The 20802-nt window shown below is 40.0% G+C and overlaps 3 protein-coding genes and 1 non-coding gene across 4 annotated transcripts; 2 read left to right on the forward strand and 2 right to left on the reverse strand.

Moving 5' to 3' along the window:
* The first annotated feature begins 7913 nt into the window (after positions 1 to 7913).
* Positions 7914 to 14163, forward strand: LOC131630853 (uncharacterized). Its single transcript, XM_058901598.1, has 5 exons — positions 7914 to 8112; positions 8485 to 9167; positions 12568 to 12919; positions 13199 to 13641; positions 14134 to 14163. The coding sequence occupies exons 1-5, from the start codon at positions 7914 to 7916 to the stop codon at positions 14161 to 14163; spliced, it is 1707 nt and encodes a 568-aa protein (XP_058757581.1).
* Positions 14164 to 15950: 1787 nt separating this feature from the next.
* Positions 15951 to 18248, reverse strand: LOC131630854 (uncharacterized). Its single transcript, XM_058901599.1, has 2 exons — positions 17333 to 18248; positions 15951 to 16150 (listed from the first exon to the last, which is right to left on the reverse strand). The coding sequence occupies exons 1-2, from the start codon at positions 18246 to 18248 to the stop codon at positions 15951 to 15953; spliced, it is 1116 nt and encodes a 371-aa protein (XP_058757582.1).
* A 12-nt stretch (positions 18249 to 18260) lies between these two features.
* LOC131630855 (uncharacterized) lies at positions 18261 to 18803 on the reverse strand. The gene has a single exon (XM_058901600.1). The coding sequence runs from the start codon at positions 18801 to 18803 to the stop codon at positions 18261 to 18263; it is 543 nt and encodes a 180-aa protein (XP_058757583.1).
* A 599-nt stretch (positions 18804 to 19402) lies between these two features.
* On the forward strand, positions 19403 to 19509 carry LOC131630867 (small nucleolar RNA R71). Its single transcript, XR_009292533.1, has one exon. It is a non-coding gene; the product is annotated as a small nucleolar RNA R71 (small nucleolar RNA).
* The last annotated feature ends 1293 nt before the right edge of the window (positions 19510 to 20802 follow it).

A 20802-nucleotide genomic window follows, 5' to 3' on the forward strand; every position in this document is an offset into this window, starting at 1 on the left:
AAAATAGGGTTTGCATCAATAGTCAATGAATCTGTAATACACTAACCCTTATTATTTTTCTTTCGTTAATTTTCAGGGTTAACCAACCGATTAAAGCTCAAACCTTGTGGTAACCCTAAACTTAATCTAATTGTTCTTTCTAACCCAATATTATTACTTGTGGCTAACCCATTTTTCTTTATAACTGTGATTTCCCCCTCCCCATGGTTAATATATTTTGTAACTGCTTCTGGTTTGTATTGTTTGGCCTTGAAGGCACTTAAACTGTTATATTATAACTGCGTGGTTAGTAATTTAGGGCGTGAAAACCTCGAATTGAATTTAGAATAATTAATTACAAGATAATTATCTGAATTGAATCACGTGATTGTGCACCCACACACCTTTAAAGGTAACCCCTCTTGTTGCCTGTTGCCTTGTTATTTGCTGCCTTGTTTATTACAGAATAGTCAAGTCCCTCGATTACGAGGATGCCTCAGAAAATGTTGCCCTCAGTTCATTCTCATCACTAAAGATCATAAGTCCCATCAATGCTGCCTTCGGTTATATGATCTCGTCCCTCGAGGTTGCCTACAATGTGATATGATAGTCCCTTTCGATTGCTGAGACGTCCTCTTTGGTTGCCTAAAAATGACTATTCTATCCTTCCCTAAAGACTACTTACCTCTACATGGTAGGGACAGTTTTATGGCGAACGATATCTCGATGACCCTTCAATCTCCAATAAAAGGACTTCCTACCCTCTTATGGTATGGATAGCCCTGAAAGGCTAAAAGAACCTTTTTTTAACTTTAATGGTAATTACCTCCTAATTGCTTGCTTTGGTTTAAATCTTTTTCTTACCCTTTATCAAAACCTTCAAAGAGGCTACGCTTATTTACAAGCTAAAGTCCTTATTCAAATCTTTTTCTTTATTCACTGCAAACATTTTCTAACATTTCAAAGTGAGCTAAGCAATCAAGAGTCCATGGAAAACCATGGATGCAAAGGGTGTCTTACACCTTCCTTTTGTATAAATTACCCCCCGAACTCAAAATTTCTTTTAAAGGTTTTTTCTGTTCTTTTAGCCTTTCTTTAAATTGGATAAAATAAAAGTCGGTGGCGACTCTTGTTTACCGTGACATTTTCTTTAAAGTCAGTTCACCGTATTACAGAACTGGCGACTCTGCTGGGTATATATTTGAATAAAAAGAGGGGTTACCGTAAAGTTTAGGATTCACTTTAAATGTTTTCAATTGTTTGTATTGTTTGCTTTATATTTGTGGGCCTCTTTGGGTTTACTTATGTGAAAGATCCTAACCTGGATCTATGTACCTTAGGTAAATGGCATGAGATCAAGGAGACTGCACAGCGTATACTGATGTGGTTGATATGATGGCCATCGTTAGTGTGACACATTGGTTTGTCCTGGTGTTCCTTGGGATCCGACTTAAGTAAATGCTTGGCTGCCGCGTGGTGTCATTAAGCACTAATTTGCCCTTAGAACCTTAGTTGAACTTGACTTTGGCCTATTAGAAAGTAGCGAGATGGCTGGCTTTGGTTCCGACTGAAGTTGGTTGATACTCGAAGCTACACTCATATGGACTGGACTTTCATGACATTTTTAGTCGGTGATTCGATTACCGAACTGAGATAAGTGCCTTCAAGAAAGGTAAATGATATGAGCTCCCTAGAACCCGATCTTTATATAGGACAGGTTGAAACCAACTAAACTTTAGTGGGAGGGTATGCACCCTTAGACTACATGCAAGCTTAACCATAAGGCAATTGTGTGATTTGTTTGTGTTTATTATCTACCTGACATCATAACATCATAAGCATCATGACATCATGACATATCATTCTACTAACCGTTCCGAGGACCAAGGAATTCATCTTTGTTCTATTTTGTAGGTCATGGAGACTAGAAACACCATTCGAGTTAACTTTGTGAAGATACCTTCCGAGCTGAAAGAGTTGGTATTAGAGATTCCTGGAGGTTCCTGCTTCACTGAAAGACATGGTCTCTTGCCCAGTTTGGTTACATCAGGTTTCGAAGAAGAGATGATGAGTGTACTATTTCAATTCTTTGACCCTGAGCACCATTGTTTTACTTTCCCGGATTATCAGCTAGTACATACTATGGAGGAATTTTCTGACATGCTTGGCCTCCCTATTCGAGATCAGATTCCGTTCACTGGTTTGGAAGAAACTCCGAAAATGGAAGTCATTGCCGCTGCTCTACATCTTAAGAAATCTAAAATTGAAGGTCATTGGGAAACGAGAAGTGGAGTCAAGGGTTTCCTCGCTAAGTTCTTATTTGGAAAAGCTCATATGTTTTTGAAGACCATGAGTTATCAAGCTTTCGAAGACATATTAGCTTTACTCATTTATGGTTTAGTGCTATTTCCTAATCCTGATCAGTTTATTGATGTGTGTTGAACCCCAAAATTTGCCCTCTTTATCTGTGCCATAAGTTATAAATGACGTTTATTTCGTCATTCGAGAATCGAAGAAAAATAATAAAGAGTTCCTTATGCATGGTGGGTGTGATCGTTAATTCAACTGATAATCATTGGATTTCATGTCGAGATGTTCTTATGCGCCACAATTCTTATCTTCATCAAAGGAGTCCTTCAAGCATTATGGTCATGTTAAAGTCTTTTGTCGAGGAAGTATCTTTGTCGAGACATGATATATGACTTAAGGGTTCATCATAATTGAGGCATCCTCGTTCTTTCAAATTGTTTGATTGTTTGAAGTGCAAGTCGCTTAGGGTGAGGATTGAAGACATGTTTCCATTAAAGTGACGATTTGGATTTATTGGTAATTACTTGATGATGTGTGTTCAAAATTGTTCAAGAGCATATGCGTGTTTACGATGTCTAAAGTTCGGCGCATATAATACAAGGATGTCTTGCTATTCAGGTTACAGGATTTAAAATAATTGTTCATTATCCATTAAAAGTCTAAATTCCACTACAAAGTTCAAAAATGTTTATTACAAGAAAGCCCAAATCCCTTCAAATTTCATTACAAAAAAGGGATCAATATCCATTACAAAAATATTCAAAAAAAAGTTGATATTCAATTTACATTCAAAAGTCCAATCCATGTCACACATTACATACAGTCCAAAGCAAAATACAATTAAAAGAGCTCAAGCATTTGTGCACAACTGGCGGTCCTAATGCTGCAGAACCAAGCATGACTTCAATAAAACCGAGCCTGCACCGAATGAGGAGGGGACGTAACAGAATTTGAGAACTAACGGAATCGTAACAAACTTGTAACAAAATTTTCCCATCTTCCTCTACTCTTCATTCTCCATAAACTTCTTCAATCACAAAAACCAGAAAAATACACAAAGGAAATCACCATAACCACCTCCAAGAACCTTCATCTCCTAACCTCTCTCCCTTTTGTTCTTCAATCAACATCTTCACCTCTTCAATAATCAACCTTCATAGTTCCTGCAAGAAAACCATACACAAGAAAACTCAGAAAAAACGGCTCCAATCATAGCTCAGAGAATCAACAGGAAAACACTCTGAATTCGCTTTACACGATATCTTCACCATTCATCATCTTCGCATCAATTTACGATCCTTGCAATTCTCCAACTCGGTTCATCTACAGAACATCGTCGCGATCTTCATCGCGTATCAATTTCAATTATCATTGTCATACTTGCTTAATCTTCATCATCGCTCACCATCTCATCTTCAACAACATCGCATCTTCATTCTCGCATCTTCACGGCAACTGAATATCATTATCTCGGCTCTTTGCTTCGAACCAACGATTTCAACGTCAACAACATCCTTGCGACTTCTCATTCGATCTTCCTTCAATAGAACCGCACTGAATCATCGTCACCGATCTGTAACAGAAACAGATTCCTTGATAAACTTTCACACACCTTGAAGCATCTCTTCATCCGACTTGAACTGAATCGAAAGAGAGTCGGAAACAAGAGATGATCGGAAGATAGCATCGTATCGAGATGATAGAGATCGAGTGAGCGAAGTAGAGAGATCGTGAGAGACGAACGGAGAGATGTGAGGAGAAGAGGACGTGACCGGAATTCATGGTGGAGCTATGGGAAACTTGTCAGGGAAGGAAGGTTTACCGGAGGTGTAGGGATGGTCGCGCCATCGCGAGTGAAAGAGGAGAAGAAGGAGTTCGAGCAATTCCAATGGTCACAAACACAAAACGCAACCTAATCCCTTTCTCATTTTTGTTTAATATTAGAGAAATGCTAGCAACACTCTCTTTTGAACACTCTCTCAAACACTTCCTCTTCTATTGGTTGAAACATGTGTGGGTCCTACTACTTTATGTGGGACCTATTTTCAAAGTGAGGGGCCCACACATGTATCCACCAATAAAAAAGTGAGTGTTTGAGAGAGTGTTCAAAAGAGAGTGTTGCTAGCACTCCTCTTAATATTAATGTGGATTAATTGACAATAATATGTTGTTAGTTGATTAATAAATCTGCACTAAATATTATCAATATTGGTTTAATTAGCAATAGAATAAGATTTGAATGAGAATGGACAAAATTTGGAAAGATTGGATCAGTGAATTCTGTTGGGCTCACAGATTGCTACCATACCCCCTTTGATAGCCCAATCACACGTTTTTTTGGCCATAAGAGAAGTTGAAACAAAAACACACACTTTGGGCCTCAATCCCTGGGCCTGCGCCTTCCTTGCTGACTGCACCATGGTTTTACACATTATACCCCCTGTATACATAATATGCATATTTAGAACTAGTTTTTTTTACTAGAATGATTTTTTTTTTTTGACTGAGATTTTTTTTTATTTTTAGCATAGTAAATCATTGGAATTGTGTTAGTTTTTTTTAGATGATAAAAAATGAATAAAAACATGTAATCTTTTTTTAGTTAGAATTAGATTTTTGTTTTCTATATTTGTTTTAGATAATAAAAACATGTAATCTTTTGTTTGTTAGGATCTAAATGTTTTGTAACATAATTTTGTTCTATTATTTCCATATGAAAATGTCAAAAAAACAATTCAATCTTGTTTAGGATTTAATTAGAACTTAATTGCTAGTATTTTTTATAGCGTGCTTCTTTGTTACTACTGATTTATTTGCTGAGATGTGCGAGGTACTTCAAGAGAGCCTTCGGTTGCGATTCGACTTGCTTCGTGTTCCACTTTATTTGTGGGACACGAATTCGCTTCCGGTGCGACTTGATTTGCGTCGTGTTCCACTTTATTTGTGGGACACGAACCTATTTCCGATGCCAGTCACCTGATCTCTCATTCATTGAGATGTATACTCTTGTATTGTCTGGATTGTTTCTCTTACAGGTTTCTCATGTGGTTATGCTTGACGTGTACCACATGTCGCTCGTGATTTATTTTCACGACGATGCTTTCTGACTCGCTTTGCTTGATGATGGCTTACGCGAAGTATTCCGGACTTCTCTACTTACGCTTGCTAGCTCATTGCGGATTTGCTATCCGTTCGGTATTGTCTCCTTGTCCCTTTTACCGCTTTCCGCATCATCCTTTAACATGAGAAGTAGGACCTAGACATGCATCTGGCCAAGCCCTCGAAAGAGGCTTTGTTTTTATTGGTGTGTTTATATTTGTGCTTTGCGGCAGGGAGTCATGGTGTAATAAGTCCTATATGGCACTCCGTTAAGTCCTCATGGAAGGCACGCGGAAAGGGTTAGCAATCAACCCCCGCCCAGTCTTATCGAGTCTGTTCAGTATGTGCACGCTACGCGTGGCTTGCTTCTGAACTTGCACAAGATCTTGTTATCGAGTATGTCAGGAAAAGGGTTCATGCAGTCGGACCCCCACATTTCCTATAGCTCGCGTTGCTCGACGTTGATGCTCAGTGTACGCACGCACCGTTTTCCTTTCAGATCCATGACGGCTTGGTTGCTGAGAGGGACTCGCTCCTCTTGTCTATGGCCCGATCATTTTCGCAAGGTCTAATGCTTGGTTGACTCGGGTGATTCGCTCCCCTTGGCTATGGCGGGACCGCTTTTCTACCACTCGGCCAATGTCGTTGGTTTTGTTTGCTTTACGAGCGGAGCTCGTTTGTGTGATACTCTTGTTTGTTTCCGCTTTTCCCCGTAGGTTGCTAGCTTAGTTTAGACTTGTACCCTTTGTATGATAACATTAGGTAGCAAGCTTTCCCCCCTTAGCTTAGGTTTTCATCATGCATTCTTTAAAACACAAACCACACTCTTTGATTTTCTTTTCTTAAGAGCTTATTATTTCCACTCCATTCCCAAGCTTAAGTCTCCAAAGGTCGAGCAGCGGAGTGTGAATGTAACTCGTTCACCTAAAAAACACAAAACAAACAGAAACTAGTTAGCCGAGCTACAGTAGCTCTGATTCTGCAAAACAGATACGTAAGCAGCGGGGTAGGGCCCGTGCGAGCACAATCCTTTCTTTTCCCTACTGCATTCGTTTTAGTCCAGATTAGCGTAGATTTGTTACACACCTATATATTTAGACACTAGCATGGATACCATCGAGTACGATGGGCGCGTGGGGTGCTAGCACCTTCCCCTCGCGTAACCGACTCCCTTACCCTTTTTTCTCTGGTCATGAGACCGTTGTTTTGTTTTGTGGTTTGTTGGCATTCCCTTCCTTTTCAGGATAAATATGTTAGTGGCGACTCTGTTAATTTTCGCGGTAGCGATAATGTGCATGCCATAAAGATATTTCTGACACGCAACCTAGTGCCTACTTTGCTTGGAGACAACTTACACTCTCTTCACACTCGTACTATGAAGAAACTAGGGACTCTTATGTGTTGCATACCTTTGCTATCTAAGTGGTTTATTTCGCACTTTCCTCGCTCAGTAATGAGGAATGACCAAGGGCTGAAATGGCATAAGAGGATAATGTCACTTTCTCATTCTGATATCGGTTGGCTTTCCTTATCCAAGGAGAATGTTACTATTGTCGACTGATGTGGACAATATCCTAATGTGCCTTTACTTGGCATAAGAGGGGGTATTACTTATAATCCTTGCTTGGCCCTACGTCAGTTTGGTTACGCTCAAAGAGATGGTCCTCATCAGATGCTTATACAAGGGGTTGTGTTTGATTATGAAGATGATACTCAAGGTCACCGCTGGAACTTTATACGAGCATGAGACATGGTAAACAGAATTGATAGCAAGAGCTTGGGGCAAAAGAACTACATTCCTTTAGGGCCTTACCTCAGATGGGTGCGCACTCGTGCTCAACGCTTCATCATGCCTTATCCATATGTTCGACCTGTGATTATGGAACCCGAGTGCGAAGAAAAGGTTCCTCAAGTTATTTCTCATCCAGACATGCCAACTGATATCGGGGAACTAAAGAGATCTTGGATCCAACTAAAAGAAGAAAGAGATACTTTTGAAGCTCAATTCCGCGCTAAAGAGAAGAAAGTGTTGGAGCTTACAAGACAACTTCAAGACGAACAAAAGGTCAACGCTTACATTGGTTCAAAGAGGAAGCGTCCATGGGAGACCTGAAGACCTTGTTTTTATCTTTATTATTTTATTTTATTTTATTCCTATTTTTATGCTTTCACTTTTGTAAAAGAGAATAATAAAACAATTGACAGTTTTTTCTTTAAGCATTATTAATAAAATTTCTTTCTTGTTTGGTTTAAACAAATTTGAATTCCAAGGTCCTCGAAAACTGCATACTCATACGCATATCATTCATAAACATTACATCAAGGGATTTTATAAGCAGGTCTCTCATCTTTCCGCTATTTATTTCAGTAAGGAAATGGATCTCGAACAATCTGTCAAGAATCTACAGGCTCAGAATGCTGAGTTCCAAGCTTTGATCCTGAACCTGTCCAAGGGGCAAGATGAGCTGAAATCCCTTCTAACTAAGAAGGAGAAGAAGACCAGGAAACCAGTAAGCATCCTCAACATGGGAAGAAGATTCAAGGGCCCTCTCAAAAAGGTCAAAGAAGCAGAAATTCCCAAAGACGATGAAGAAGAAAATGATGATGCTAGCATCAAGACTGATGCAAAGAGTAACGCCGCTTCTGCTAAGCAAGATGATGAAGAAGGAGACTACTATTATGAGGAGGAGTATCCTGAAGAGATGTACAAGCAATTGGAAGAACGTATGAAGGATATGGAAATCCAGAAGGTACCTGGGTTGGATTTTGAGGAATTTGGGCTCATCTCTGGAGTCGTTATCCCTCCAAAGTTCAAGACCCCAACCTTCGCTAAGTACGACAGAATCTCTTGTCCCAAGATGCATCTGAAATCCTATGTGAGGAAGATTCAGCCTCACACTGCTGACAAAATGCTATGGATCCACTTTTTCCAAGAAAGCTTATCTGGAACCCAACTCAAATGGTACTATCAACTGGATGGCGCCAACATTCATACATGGGAAGACTTGGCTGTTTCTTTCTATAAACAATACCAATACAATGCTGATCTCGCACCTACTCGTACTCAATTGCAAAGCATGGCTATGGGTCTGAAAGAGAGTTTCAAGGAGTATGCTCAAAAGTGGAGAGATCTAGCTAGAAGAGTTCAACCTTCTTTGACTAATAGGGAGTTGGTTGACATGTTCATGGGTACGCTGACTGGCCCGTTCTATAGTCACCTACTGGGTAGTTCTTCCTCTGGTTTTACAGAGCTCATATTGACTGGAGAGCGTGTTGAGAGTGGTATTCGAAGTGGGAAGATTCAGGTAGGTGCTACTTCTAGTACTACAAAGAAACCATATCATGGAAAGAATGAATCTAATGTTGTGCACAGTCAGAAGGGTCGTAATAAGAATGATCAGAACCAGTCTGTTGGGGCTGTTCTAATCTCTGCACCAAAACCTCAGCAAACCCCCAGACAAGAGTATCAGCGTAGGTCAGACGCACCTAGAAGGCAATTCACTAAGATCAACATGCCTTTATCTCAAGCTCTGCAACATCTGTTAAAGGCCAACTTGATCACTATAAGAGATCCTCCGAAGAATGTCACTCCTACATCCCCAAACTATGATCCTAATGCAAAATGCGTGTACCACTCCAATATTCCTGGACACCATGCTGATAACTGCTGGGCACTGAAAAATAAGATTCAAGACATGATAGATGCTAGTGAAATCGAGTTCGAACCTCCAGAAACTCTGAATGTTATTACCGCCCCTATGCCAAAACATGGCAAAACCGTTAATGCTATCATGGACACGGTTCATGTCTATGATGTGAGAGATCTGTCAACTCCTCTCCCGGATATCAAGAGAAAGCTTCTACAAGCCGGTTTATTTCCGGGGTGCGACCCAGGCTGTTATTATTGTGCATCCCAACCTGTTGCACCCTGATTTTTACTCTACGATTCCATTTCATTCGCATCAATGCATTTCATCTGATTATATCATATTTTTTTTACTAATTTTATTACTTCACAGTCATTTGCATCACTAACATAATTTCGCATTCATTCAAAAAAAATATAAAAATATATATTTATTCATATGCATCTTATTAGTCTTTTGATTTAAATATTAATTAAAGCTCAATTTATTTATTTTAGATTGAATTTTAATAAATGTTTAAATTAAAATATATTTTGCCATATTTTTGCATTTTTGTTCTATTTCTCTTTGTTTTATAGGTGCAAAGCAAGATATCATTTTTGGCCCATGTTAATTCAAGTTGCAAAGGCCCATTAGCCAATTTGAGAGTCCATTTTCACAATTTCATTCTTCACAAAAGACAAAAAATAACACATTTTCTCTTCCTCTCCAAAAAAGTACACGATTTCACCACCACCTTGGTCCTTCATCCCACTTCCAATTCCACTACTCCACCATTCTACAGAAAATTCAAATTTTTCCACTATCATGGTACCAATTGACAGTTTGTGTCCCCTTTGATCTTATCCTTGTCCTCTCGATTCTCTCTCAAAAACCCTAATCTCTTGCCTATATAATACATGCTTCACCAACAGCAAAGAGGAGGAAGAAAAATAATAAGAAAGCTCTGCTCAAACTTGCATAGAAAAAACTTCCTCCAAGCCTTTCGTATTTCCAGATTCCAAACTTCTCTTCAAATCTTCATCTTCACCTCACAACCAAGTGCACACATAGTAGTTTTTACACTCTACCATCCCTCTCCCATGAAAACATCACTCCATTTTTATTAAAACCACATTAACAACCTCTAATCATTCTCACTGTATTTCCATTTTTCTCATAATCGTCTTCACTTCAAACCATAATCTCACATCCACCAAACCTCCAAGTTCATACTCCAAAACTCACTGTAAAACACCTTCATACAACTATCAAACTTGCATCTCCATTACAACCAAAAGCATCATTTCATCGTAATAAACCACTTTCATCACCTGCACTTCAATCTTCATAGATTAGCCTGCAAGATCAGAACAACAAATCAACACAGTCTCAACAACTCAACCGAGCTTCATCAATTTGCTCTCGTCGCAAACAGTGGCAACACAAACCGACTCCTCTTCAACGCATCATCAACAACAAAGCGACATCACCAAATCGCATACGACGTCGCATCCACACGCACCTTCATCGATTTTGCAACATTCAACGGAGTCTCATCACAACCGAAGAAACCGCATCGCCACTTCTCGATTCCGCACCATCAACACTTCCTTCGCAAATTCAACAACATCATCATCACTGCTCGCAACATCATCAACAGAATCAACATTCAGTTTTCATCGTATTGGATCAAATCGCAACAACAGATTGACAACAGCCACGTTGACGATATGAAACCGCTAAACACAACAACAACACAAAATTGAAGCAGACTCAAAAACAAGAAGCTGTGGGGGATTGTGCTTGAGCGCCGTACATGATATCCAAAGGTTGATTCTCCGATTCAGGTTCTTTCTGATCATCTCCTTATATTTTTTATGATTTGAAATCGATTCCGATTTGTGCTTGCAAATGTATAACTCCTGTTGAGCAGAGCCCTATTACGTGATTGATGTATTGTGGATTTCGTTTCAATCAACTTTGTGTGTTTTGTTTTTACCGTTACATTGTTGTTGTTGATTGAGAGAGAGATTTTCGATTTGAAAGTGCAGAGCAGAGGGAGTATGTTTGAAACAGGGACCGATTCATGTTGTGGTGTGGGGCAGACCATTCATTGTTTCAATTAGGGTTTATTTGTTTTAGAAAGAGCTTGGGCCGGGTTGTGTTTGTTGTGAGAAGCCCAAACGAATTTCCTTTCTGAACTCCAAGCTTACTTGTGCAACCCCATTAGCTGTTTGTTATCAATTTGATTTTGGGCCTGCTATCCTAAGCCCAGCGCCCCATCTTAATCACACCCCCCATGTTTTATTGTTTATAAGCCCTTTTATTTTTATTGTTCTATTTTAGTTTTATTAATTAAATTTTCTTTTATTTCAAATATCTAAAAAATACAAAAATATTTTATTTTCATTTGATTTTATTTTCTTATTTCAAAACTCCAAAAATATTTTATTTAGATTAATTAGTTGTCTTCTTTTAGTTGCAAATATCAGTTTTTTAGTTAGACTTTTATTATTTTCTGTATATTAAAAATCCAAAAACATTAGTTTAGTCTTTTAATCCCCATTAGGTAGAATTAGTTTTAACATAATTTTTAGGGCTTAGAATTTCCCTCGTTTAGCATTTAGTTTTCTTTTTCTTTTCAACTTTTAAAACACTTAATAATTATCAAAAGTGGAGAAGGGTGAGTATCCTTGCATTGGGATTTAATTCACCATTATCCACATTTCCCTTTAAAAAATACCCACCTATTCACCCCCTGCCAATAGGGCGAGTTTTGATTTTCCCCCCTATTAAATTTTTTTTGGTGGGTATATTGTTTGTTAACATATCAGTTCTGAGTTCGAATCTAGGGTGAGACAAAAATTTTAAAAAGTGGAGAAGGGTGAGTATTCTTTTCTCTTTAAGAACATGTTAATTCCTTTTCACGACAATTGTGTAAGTCTCCAAAGGTCGAGCAGTAGTGGAATGCGACGTTTAACATCGTTCATTTAAAAAACACAAAAACATACAAAAATTTGTAAGCGGAACTACGGCTGCTCTGATTCCTTAAAGGGATACGTAGGCATTGGGTCGCGGGGCCTGAACGAGCACATATTTGTAAATATTTCTTTCTTTTCCCCGTGTTTCTTTTTTCTTCTTTCTTTGCGCGTTTTCCTTTAGCTTTTAGCTTTAGACTTTTAGACACCCATAGATTTAGACTAACAAGAGCGGATCCCGTCGAGTACGACGGACGTGAGGAGTGTTAATCCCTTCTCCTTGCGTAACCGACACCCTTACCCTTTTCTCAGGGTCATAAGACCTTTGTTTGTTTTTTCTTAAAGGTTTTAGTCGATGTTTTCCTTTCCCTTATCTTGGGATAAATAAACAATCGATGGCGACTTCATTGATCTTTTAAATCTAGTTGATGTTCGATCTGGTTGTCACACAACCCAATGGTTGTGAGAATCTGAAAAGAGGAATTCAAGGCTGGATGGATCGTCACACTATCAGGTTTGAAAAGATTCCTTCTATAGAGAATTTGTGCGAAGGTTTCTCCCATGGCTTGAAGATTGAAGACATATCAGTAATTTCCAAAGTTCCACTGAAGATCCCAACTAAGGCTCCATTCAAGATTTCTGCTGAACCCCGTGTGGCTCCTGTGATCATCACTAAACCTGGTCCAATTCCATATTCTTCAGATAAGGCTATCCCTTGGAACTATGGTGTCGAGGTCTATATTCAGGGAGTTAAACAAGAACTTGTAGCCGACAAGGCTGTTGAAGACGTTAATCCTGATGTGTGTAACATTGCTGGAACTAGTAAAGTGACAAGAAGCGGAAGAGTGTTTTCTCCAAAAATCTCTCCAAACACTGCTGCACCTGCTGGTACCCCTATTCCTAATCAGAATGTCGATACCCGAGGTAAAGGACCGTTGCATGAACCCATCCAGACACCAGTTGAGACTGTTACTGAAAATCCATCTCCTGAAGAAGCAAATGAGTTCTTAAAGATCATCCGCAAGAGTGATTATGACATTGTTGAACAGATGGGGCATACTCCCTCCAAGATCTCCATGCTGTCACTCCTAAGTTGCTCCAAGACTCACGCCAAAGCTATGATGAAGTTTCTAGAGGCTGCCCATGTGCCACAAGAGATTTCTGTCACTCAACTCGAGAAATGTATTGCAAATTTGACGACAGACAATTACCTTGGGTTTTCTGATGCTGATTTGAGTCCCAGTGGAAAGAATCATAACAAGGCTCTGCACATCTCCATTGAATGCGGGGGCACCACTCTGGCCCATGTACTAGTTGGCAATGGTTCATCTCTGAATGTGCTACCTAAGATGTTATTGGACAAACTCAACCCCGAGGGAATCATGCTGAAATCCAGTGATGTGATAGTAAAAGCTTTTGATGGTTCAATGAGTACGCTATACGGCAAAGTTGAACTCCCAATCAGAGTAGGCTCTCAGGCTTTCAACACTATGTTCTATGTGATGGACATTCATCCCGCTTATTCCTGTCTGCTTGGGCGCCCTTGGATACATGGGGCAAATGTTGTGACTTCGACTCTGCATCAAAAACTGAAATATCCGGCGAAAGGCAAGATCGTCACTGTGTATGGTGAAGAAGAATACGTGGTAAGCTTTATAAATGAGACCAAGTATGTTGAGTTTACTGGAGAAGCCTTCGAATCTCCCCGACAGGCGTTTGAATTGGTCCCTCAAGTGGCTCTTGAGGCTAAGCCTGCCTACACTGCTCCTAAAGTCACCAGAATTCCTCCTACAATGGCTTCTCTGAAAGACGCTGGGGCTGTGGTTGAAGAAGGTGGTTGTACTATCTGGGGGCAACTCCCTAATATTCCTTACAAATCCAACAAATGGGGTTTAGGCTGCACTGCTAAAGATCATAATGGAGAACATTACTCTCGCCCAGAAGGTTTGAAGTATTGTTTCATCAGCAAAGGGGTCAATGCCATAGGAAAAGATGAAGATGATTGCAACCTGGACAAGTGGATCTTTCCTACACCTGACGAAGGGCTGGACAACTGGAAGACTGAAGACATTGTCTCTATCTCCTATAGTCAGGAGTAATTGCCATTTCTAGTTTTGTTTTGCTTTTATGTTTCCCAGTTTTATTTTCTGTACTCCAATAAACAATAAACTTTAAAGCCGTGTGTCTTGCCCGGGGCACGACGGTTCTTTGTTAGGGCTTGTCATTTCATAAGCATATTTTCATTCAATAAGAAGCATTAGACGTTTCGTATTCAAATTGTGTGTTCGCTTTTATTCTTCTTTACTCTTTTATAGCTATGCGTTCTTACACACACCCACATAATGCACTGTAGATCCATATCCACTCTAGATCCCATTGATAATGACTCTGCTATTGCTAAATATGACTTTGAAAATTCGATCTACCAAGCTGAGGATGAAGGTGAGGAAGATTGTGAAGTGCCTAGAGAACTTGCCAGATTGCTAGAACAAGAAGAAAAGACTATACAGCCGCATGAAGAGCCAATTGAGGTTGTGAATATAGGTACCGACGAAGAAAAGAAAGAAATCAAGATAGGGGCTGAACTAGAGGATGGTGTCAAACAGAAATTGATCCAGATGCTACGAGACAATGTTGAGATATTTGCTTGGTCTTACAAAGACATGCCTGGGCTCGATACTGACATTGTGGTTCACCATCTACCTATCAAAGAAAACAGTCCTCCGGTTAAGCAGAAGTTATGAAGAAGAAGACCTGACATGGCTCAGAAGATCAAAGAAGAGGTTGAGAAACAGTTCAATGCCAGTTTCCTGAAGGTTGTGAGCTATCCACCGTGGATCGCTAATATAGTCCCGGTACCTAAGAAAGACGGAAAGGTTAGAATGTGCGTAGACTACAGAGATTTAAATCGAGCAAGTCCCAAAGATGATTTCCCGCTACCACATATTGATATCCTAGTTGATAGTACAGCGCAGTGCAAAGTGTTCTCCTTCATGGATGGTTTCTCAGGATATAACCAGATTAAGATGGCGCCCGAAGATATGGAAAAAACAACTTCCACTACTCCGGGCACCTTCTATTACAAAGTCATGCCGTTTGGATTGAAGAACGCAGGGGCAACGTATCAGCGTGCAATGGTAGCTCTGTTCCATGATATGATTCATAAAGAGATAGAGGTCTATGTGGATGACATGATTGCGAAATCCAACACCGAAGAAGAACATTAGTTCAGTTCATTAACCTGTTGCCTTGTTATTCGCTGCCTTGTTTATTACAGAATAGTCAAGTCCCTCGATTACGAGGATGCATCAGTAAATGTTGCCCTCAGTTCATTCTCATCACTAAAGATCATAAGTCCCTTCGATGCTACCTTCGGTTATATGATCTCGTCCCTTGAGGTTGCCTACAATGTGATATGATAGTCCCTTTTGATTGCTGAGGCGTCCTCTTTGGTTGCCTAAAAATGACTATTCTATCCTTCCCTAAAGACTACCTACATCTACATGGTAGGGACAGTTTTATGGCGAACGATATCTCGATGACCCTTCAATCTCCAATAAAAGGACTTCCTACCCTCTTATGGTATGGATAGCCCTGAAAGGCTAAAAGAACCTTTTTTAACTTTAATGGTAATTACCTCCTAATTGCTTGCTCTGGTTTAAATCTTTTTCTTACCCTTTATCAAAACCTTCAAAGAGGCTACGCTTATTTACAAGCTAAAGTCCTTATTCAAATCTTTTTCTTTATTCACTGCAAACATTTTCTAACATTTCAAAGTGAGCTTAGCAATTAAGAGCCCATGGAAAACCATGGATGCAAAGGGTGCCTTACACCTTCCCTTTGTATAAATTACCCCCCGAACTCAAAATTTCTTTTAAAGTTTTTTTCTGTTCTTTTAGCCTTTCTTTAAATTGGATAAAATAAAAGTCGGTGGCGACTCTTTCAGTTCACCGTATTACAGTGTTTCTTCTGGTTTAATACCTTCCATCCTAGATAAATGGTCAGCTACTACGTTTTTGGTCCCCTTTTTATCTTTGATTTCCAAATCAAACTCTTGTAACAGTAGGATCCACCTTAATAGTCTAGGTTTTGCATCTTGTTTGGCTAGTAGATACCTAATGGCTGCATGGTCAGTATAAACTATTATCTTTGCTCCTATCAGATAGGAACGAAACTTATCTAACTCGAAGACCACGGCCAAGAGTTCCTTTTCGGTTTTGGTGTAATTCATTTATGCAGGGTCTAAGGTCCTACTTGCATGGTATATTGCGTGGAGTTTCTTATCTTTCCTTTGGCCTAAGACTGCTCCTACAACATAGTCGCTTGCATCGCACATAATTTCAAACGGTAAATTCCAGTTGGGTGGTTGCATTATGGGTGCGGATATGAGGGTTGTCTTTAGTACTTCAAAGGCTTTTAAACATTCATCGTTGAATTTAAACTTTACGTCTTTCATTAAGAGGTTGGTCAGAGGTTAAGAGATCTTAGAAAAGTCCTTTATAAATCTTCGGTAGAAACCTGCGTGTCCTAAGAAGCTCCATATTTTTCTAACCGTTTTTGGGGGTTGGAGGTTCTCTATTACTTCGATCTTTGCTTTATCGACTTCAATCCCTCTTTTAGAGACTACATGTCCAAGTACAATCCCTTGTTTTACCATAAAGTGACATTTTTCCCAGTTTAGGATGAGGTTAACTTGTACGCATCTGTCCAAAACTTTTTCTAGATTTGAGAGGCATCCTTCGAAATCCTCCCCACATACAGAGATGTCGTCCATAATGACTTCCATGATGTTGTTTATGTAGTCAGCGAAAATTGACATCATGCATCTCTGAAATGTCGTAGGGGCGTTACATAATCCGAACGACATTCGTCTATAAGCGAATGTTCCATAAGGGCACGTGAAGGTTGTTTTCTCTTGGTCGTCAGGGTGATTTGGGATCTGAAAGAACCCTGAGTAACCATCCAGGTAGTAGTAATAAGAGTGTTTTGCTAAGCGTTTGAGCATTTGGTCAATAAAGGGAAGAGGGAAATGGTCTTTCCTTGTGGCTTTGTTTAATTTACGATAGTCGATACACATCCTTGCTCCAGTCACCTTTCTATCGGTGATAGACTCGCCGGACTTATTTACGGTAACTGTTATGCCTCCTTTATTTGGTACACAATGGACCGGACTTACCCACTGACTATCAGAGATTGGATATATAATTCCGGCATTCAGAAGTTTGGTAACTTCATCTTTAACTACTGTGTTCAGGATATGGTTAATCCTTCTTTGATGTTCCCTAGAGGTTTTGCAATCTTCTTCCAACATGATGCGATGCATACATATGGAAGGACTTATTCCTTTCAGATCAGCAATGTTATATCCTAACGCATATGGATATTTCCTTAACACTTGTAATAGCTTCTCGGTCTCTGTGGCTCCTAGCTCTGCGTTGACTATTGCTGGTCTTCTGAGCTCATCGTCTAGGTATTCATACCTAAGAGTCTTGGGTAATGGTTTAAGGTCCAAGGTTGGTTTCTTAGGGCAAGGCATAGAGTTGGGTGTTAAAGCTAAGCATTCTCTTAAACTATCGTCTCGATATTCCGGACGCCAATTGTCATCTTTGAAAATCAGAGGCATCAGAATCTTTCTATCTTCAGAGTAAGATTCTTGTGATAATCCTATCTCTCTTACACATCCATCAATAACGTCCACCAGATAGCATGCATCTTCTATAGCTGGGGCTTGAAGGAATTGTGTTAAAATAAACTCGACCTTATCCTCACCTACTTCGAATGTCAACTTGCCTTTCTTCACGTCTATAATAGCTCCAGCGGTAGCTAGAAAGGGTCTTCCTATGATTATAGGGGTGTTGACGTTTTCCTTTATGTCCATAATTATGAAATCCGTAGGAATGTAGAATTGTCCGATGCGGACAGGTACATTTTCAAGAACACCTACAGGATACTTAACAGATCGGTCTGCAAGTTGTACTGACATCTTGGTTGGTCTTAGGTCTCCCATTTTTAGTTTCTCGCAAATGGACAAAGGCATTAGGCTAATACTAGCCCCTAAGTCGCACGGAGCTTTGTCTATGACAAATTTTCCTATATTGCAAGGTATGGAGAAACTTCCTGGGTCTTTCAGCTTAGGTGGCATTTTATTTTGAATTATCACACTACATTCGGCAGTGAGTGTTACGATCTCATTGTCTTCTATTTTCTTCTTATTCGATAGGATTTCTTTTAGGAACTTAGCATATGAGGGCATTTGTGTAATAGCTTATGTAAAAGGAATTGTAATGTTCAATTTTTTAAGAAGTTCTACAAATTTCTTAAACTGCCCTATGCTTTTAGATTTCTCGAACCTTTGAGGGTACGGGATAGGTGGTTTATAAGGTGGTGGAGGTACGTATGGCGCTTCTTTTTCCTCCGTCTCGCCTTCCTTGTCCTCTTTCTCTTTCGGGTTACTTGGTTTATCTTTGGGTCTACTTTCCTCCTCAGTTGTCTTACCAGGGCTTTGGAACATAACAGGGTTTTTAAGCCTAGGGTCAGTTGGTTTGTCCATCTCTCTACCACTTCGCAGAATAATAGCATGAGCATGTCCTTTCGGGTTTGGTTGTGGTTGTCCAGGAAATGTCCCGACAGGTGCGGCAGTAGGTGCTTGTTGTTGTGCCACTTGAGAGATTTGTGTTTCAAGCATCTTGTTGTGAGTGGCCAGCGCATCTACTTTAGTCGCTAACTGTTTAATTTGCTCATTGGTGTGCACATTTTGGATTAGGAAATCCTTATTAGTCTGAGTTTGAGTGGCTATGAAATTTTCCATCATTAATTCTAAGTTAAACTTCCTAGGGACATTAGGAGCAGCTAAGGGTGCCTTTTGATATCCAGGTGGTATACTGGGTGCTTGACCAGGCGCGTACAAGGCATTATTGTTCTTGTACGAGAAGTTAGGGTGATTTTTTCATCCTGGGTTATACGTGTTTGAGTAGGGGTTTCCTTGATCATAGTTTACTGGTTCAGTGGAAACTCTTGCCAAAAGATGGCACTCGGGTGCAGCATGTCCAGACGTTCCGCATATTTCACAATTGGGGCTTACAGCGGCCACGGAGGCTACATGTGCTACAGTGAGGTTTTCGATCTTCTGAGTTAGGGCATCGACTTTGGCGTTAACGCGGTCGAGGCTACTTATCTCGTACATACCATTCTTCGTTGAAGATTTCTCTCCAGAAGTTCTCTCTGACCGAGCTCTCTCTCTCTCTCTCTCTTCCCCATTGATAATGGTTCTGAGCCATACTCTCGATAAGTGCGTAGGCATCAGAATATTCTTTGTCCATCAGTGCGCCACCTGCGGCGGCGTCAATTGTAAGTCTCGTGTTGTAGAGGAGACCATTGTAGAAGGTATGGATAACTAACCACTGTTCTAATCCGTGATGTGGACAGAGTCTCAGCATGTCCTTGTATCTCTCCCATGCTTCGAATAATGACTCGTTGTCTTTTTGTCTAAACCCATTGATCTGGGCTCTTAGCATGGCGGTCTTACTAGGTGGAAAATATCGTGCCAGGAAGACTTTCTTAAGTTCATTCCAGGTAGTGACAGAATTCGCGGGAAGAGACTGGAGCCAAGCTCTAGCTCTATCCCTTAGTGAAAAAGGAAAAAGGCGTAGTCGGATTGCTTCCGAACTGACACCATTTGCTTTTACAGTGACTGCGTATTGCAAGAACACTGACAAATGAAGATTAGGGTCTTCCGTCGGATTTCCAGAAAATTGATTTTGTTGTACAGCTGACAACAAAGATGGCTTCAACTCGAAATTGTTCGCCTCAATAGCAGGAGCAGCAATGCTATTGTGTGGTTCAGCTTGCGAAGGAATAGCGTAAAACTTGAGAGGACGCGGCTGTTCTCCCATGGTTGATTCTTCAACTGGTTCAGAAGTAGGATTAGGAACAAGAGTGTGAATTCGTCGTAATCGACGTGATATAGTGATAGAACGCTCCGGTTCGGGAATTGGCAGCACTAAGTCTTCACTTCGAGAGCGAGTACTTGGCATGCACAAAGGGAATTAGAGTAACTAAGTTGCCTTAGTCTCTACAACGTAACAGTTAATTACGATATCGACTAAATTAGTCCCCGGCAACGGCGCCAAAAACTTGATCGCGACAAAGTGGGTATGTCTGTGATTATGACTGCAAGTGCACAGTCTATCGCGTAGTTTTAAAAAGATATCGAACCCAAAAGGACTAAGAATCGACCTTAATGTAGTTAATCGTTACTACGTAAATCTAAGGCTATCGTTTGATTGATTGAGATCAGACGAGGGAAATTAAAGAATAGAATTAAATTAAATCAAAGGATAATTATATCGGTATGTGTAGCAACCTGCCCTAAAATTTTAGACTTTTAGAGTCGCCACCTATTCTGAAGGGCGAATAGGAAACCCTACGCAGTTTAGAGATCGGGGTAATTTATTATAATCAGGTCGAGGGAAGGTGTTAGGCACCCTCAACCCTTTCCTATTGGCTTTGAATCTAGGGTAACAGTTTTATGGCTAAAATATTGAGGTTTAATAGCTAAGAAAGTGAATAGGGGAAAAATTGAAATTTTAGGGAGGGGGACTCGCCTTGGTTATCCAAGTGCCTACGTATCTCCTTATGGAGAATCAGAGTCAACGTAGTTCGGGCACAAGGTTGTACGCCTTAGAATTTGATATGAATGTATTTGAAGTTGTTTTGAAGGTATTTTGAGTTATCTTGTCATAGATTTAAAAATCGTAGTATTTGCAGGGATAAAAATCCGTAATGTCGTGGTTTAGTGTTTAATGTTT

Source organism: Vicia villosa, unplaced genomic scaffold (genome assembly GCF_029867415.1).
Source record: "Vicia villosa cultivar HV-30 ecotype Madison, WI unplaced genomic scaffold, Vvil1.0 ctg.000745F_1_1, whole genome shotgun sequence".
NCBI lineage: Eukaryota > Viridiplantae > Streptophyta > Magnoliopsida > Fabales > Fabaceae > Vicia > Vicia villosa.

What these genes read in the sequence shown, in the direction of transcription:
- LOC131630853 (XM_058901598.1), top strand. Translation starts at nt 7,914, where the DNA reads ATGGGAAGAAGATTCAAGGGCCCTCTCAAAAAGGTCAAAGAAGCAGAA. An exon ending in TCAGAATGTCGATACCCGAG is followed by an intron (nt 12,920 to 13,198) that starts GTAAAGGACCGT and finishes ATTTGACGACAG; the next exon opens with ACAATTACCTTGGGTTTTCT. An exon ending in ATGGTGAAGAAGAATACGTG is followed by an intron (nt 13,642 to 14,133) that starts GTAAGCTTTATA and finishes TATGTTTCCCAG; the next exon opens with TTTTATTTTCTGTACTCCAA.
- LOC131630854 (XM_058901599.1), bottom strand. Translation starts at nt 18,248, where the DNA reads ATGCCCTCATATGCTAAGTTCCTAAAAGAAATCCTATCGAATAAGAAG. An exon ending in TGCTGATCTGAAAGGAATAA is followed by an intron (nt 16,151 to 17,332) that starts GTCCTTCCATAT and finishes CCTATCTGATAG; the next exon opens with GAGCAAAGATAATAGTTTAT.
- LOC131630855 (XM_058901600.1), bottom strand. Translation starts at nt 18,803, where the DNA reads ATGGAAAATTTCATAGCCACTCAAACTCAGACTAATAAGGATTTCCTA.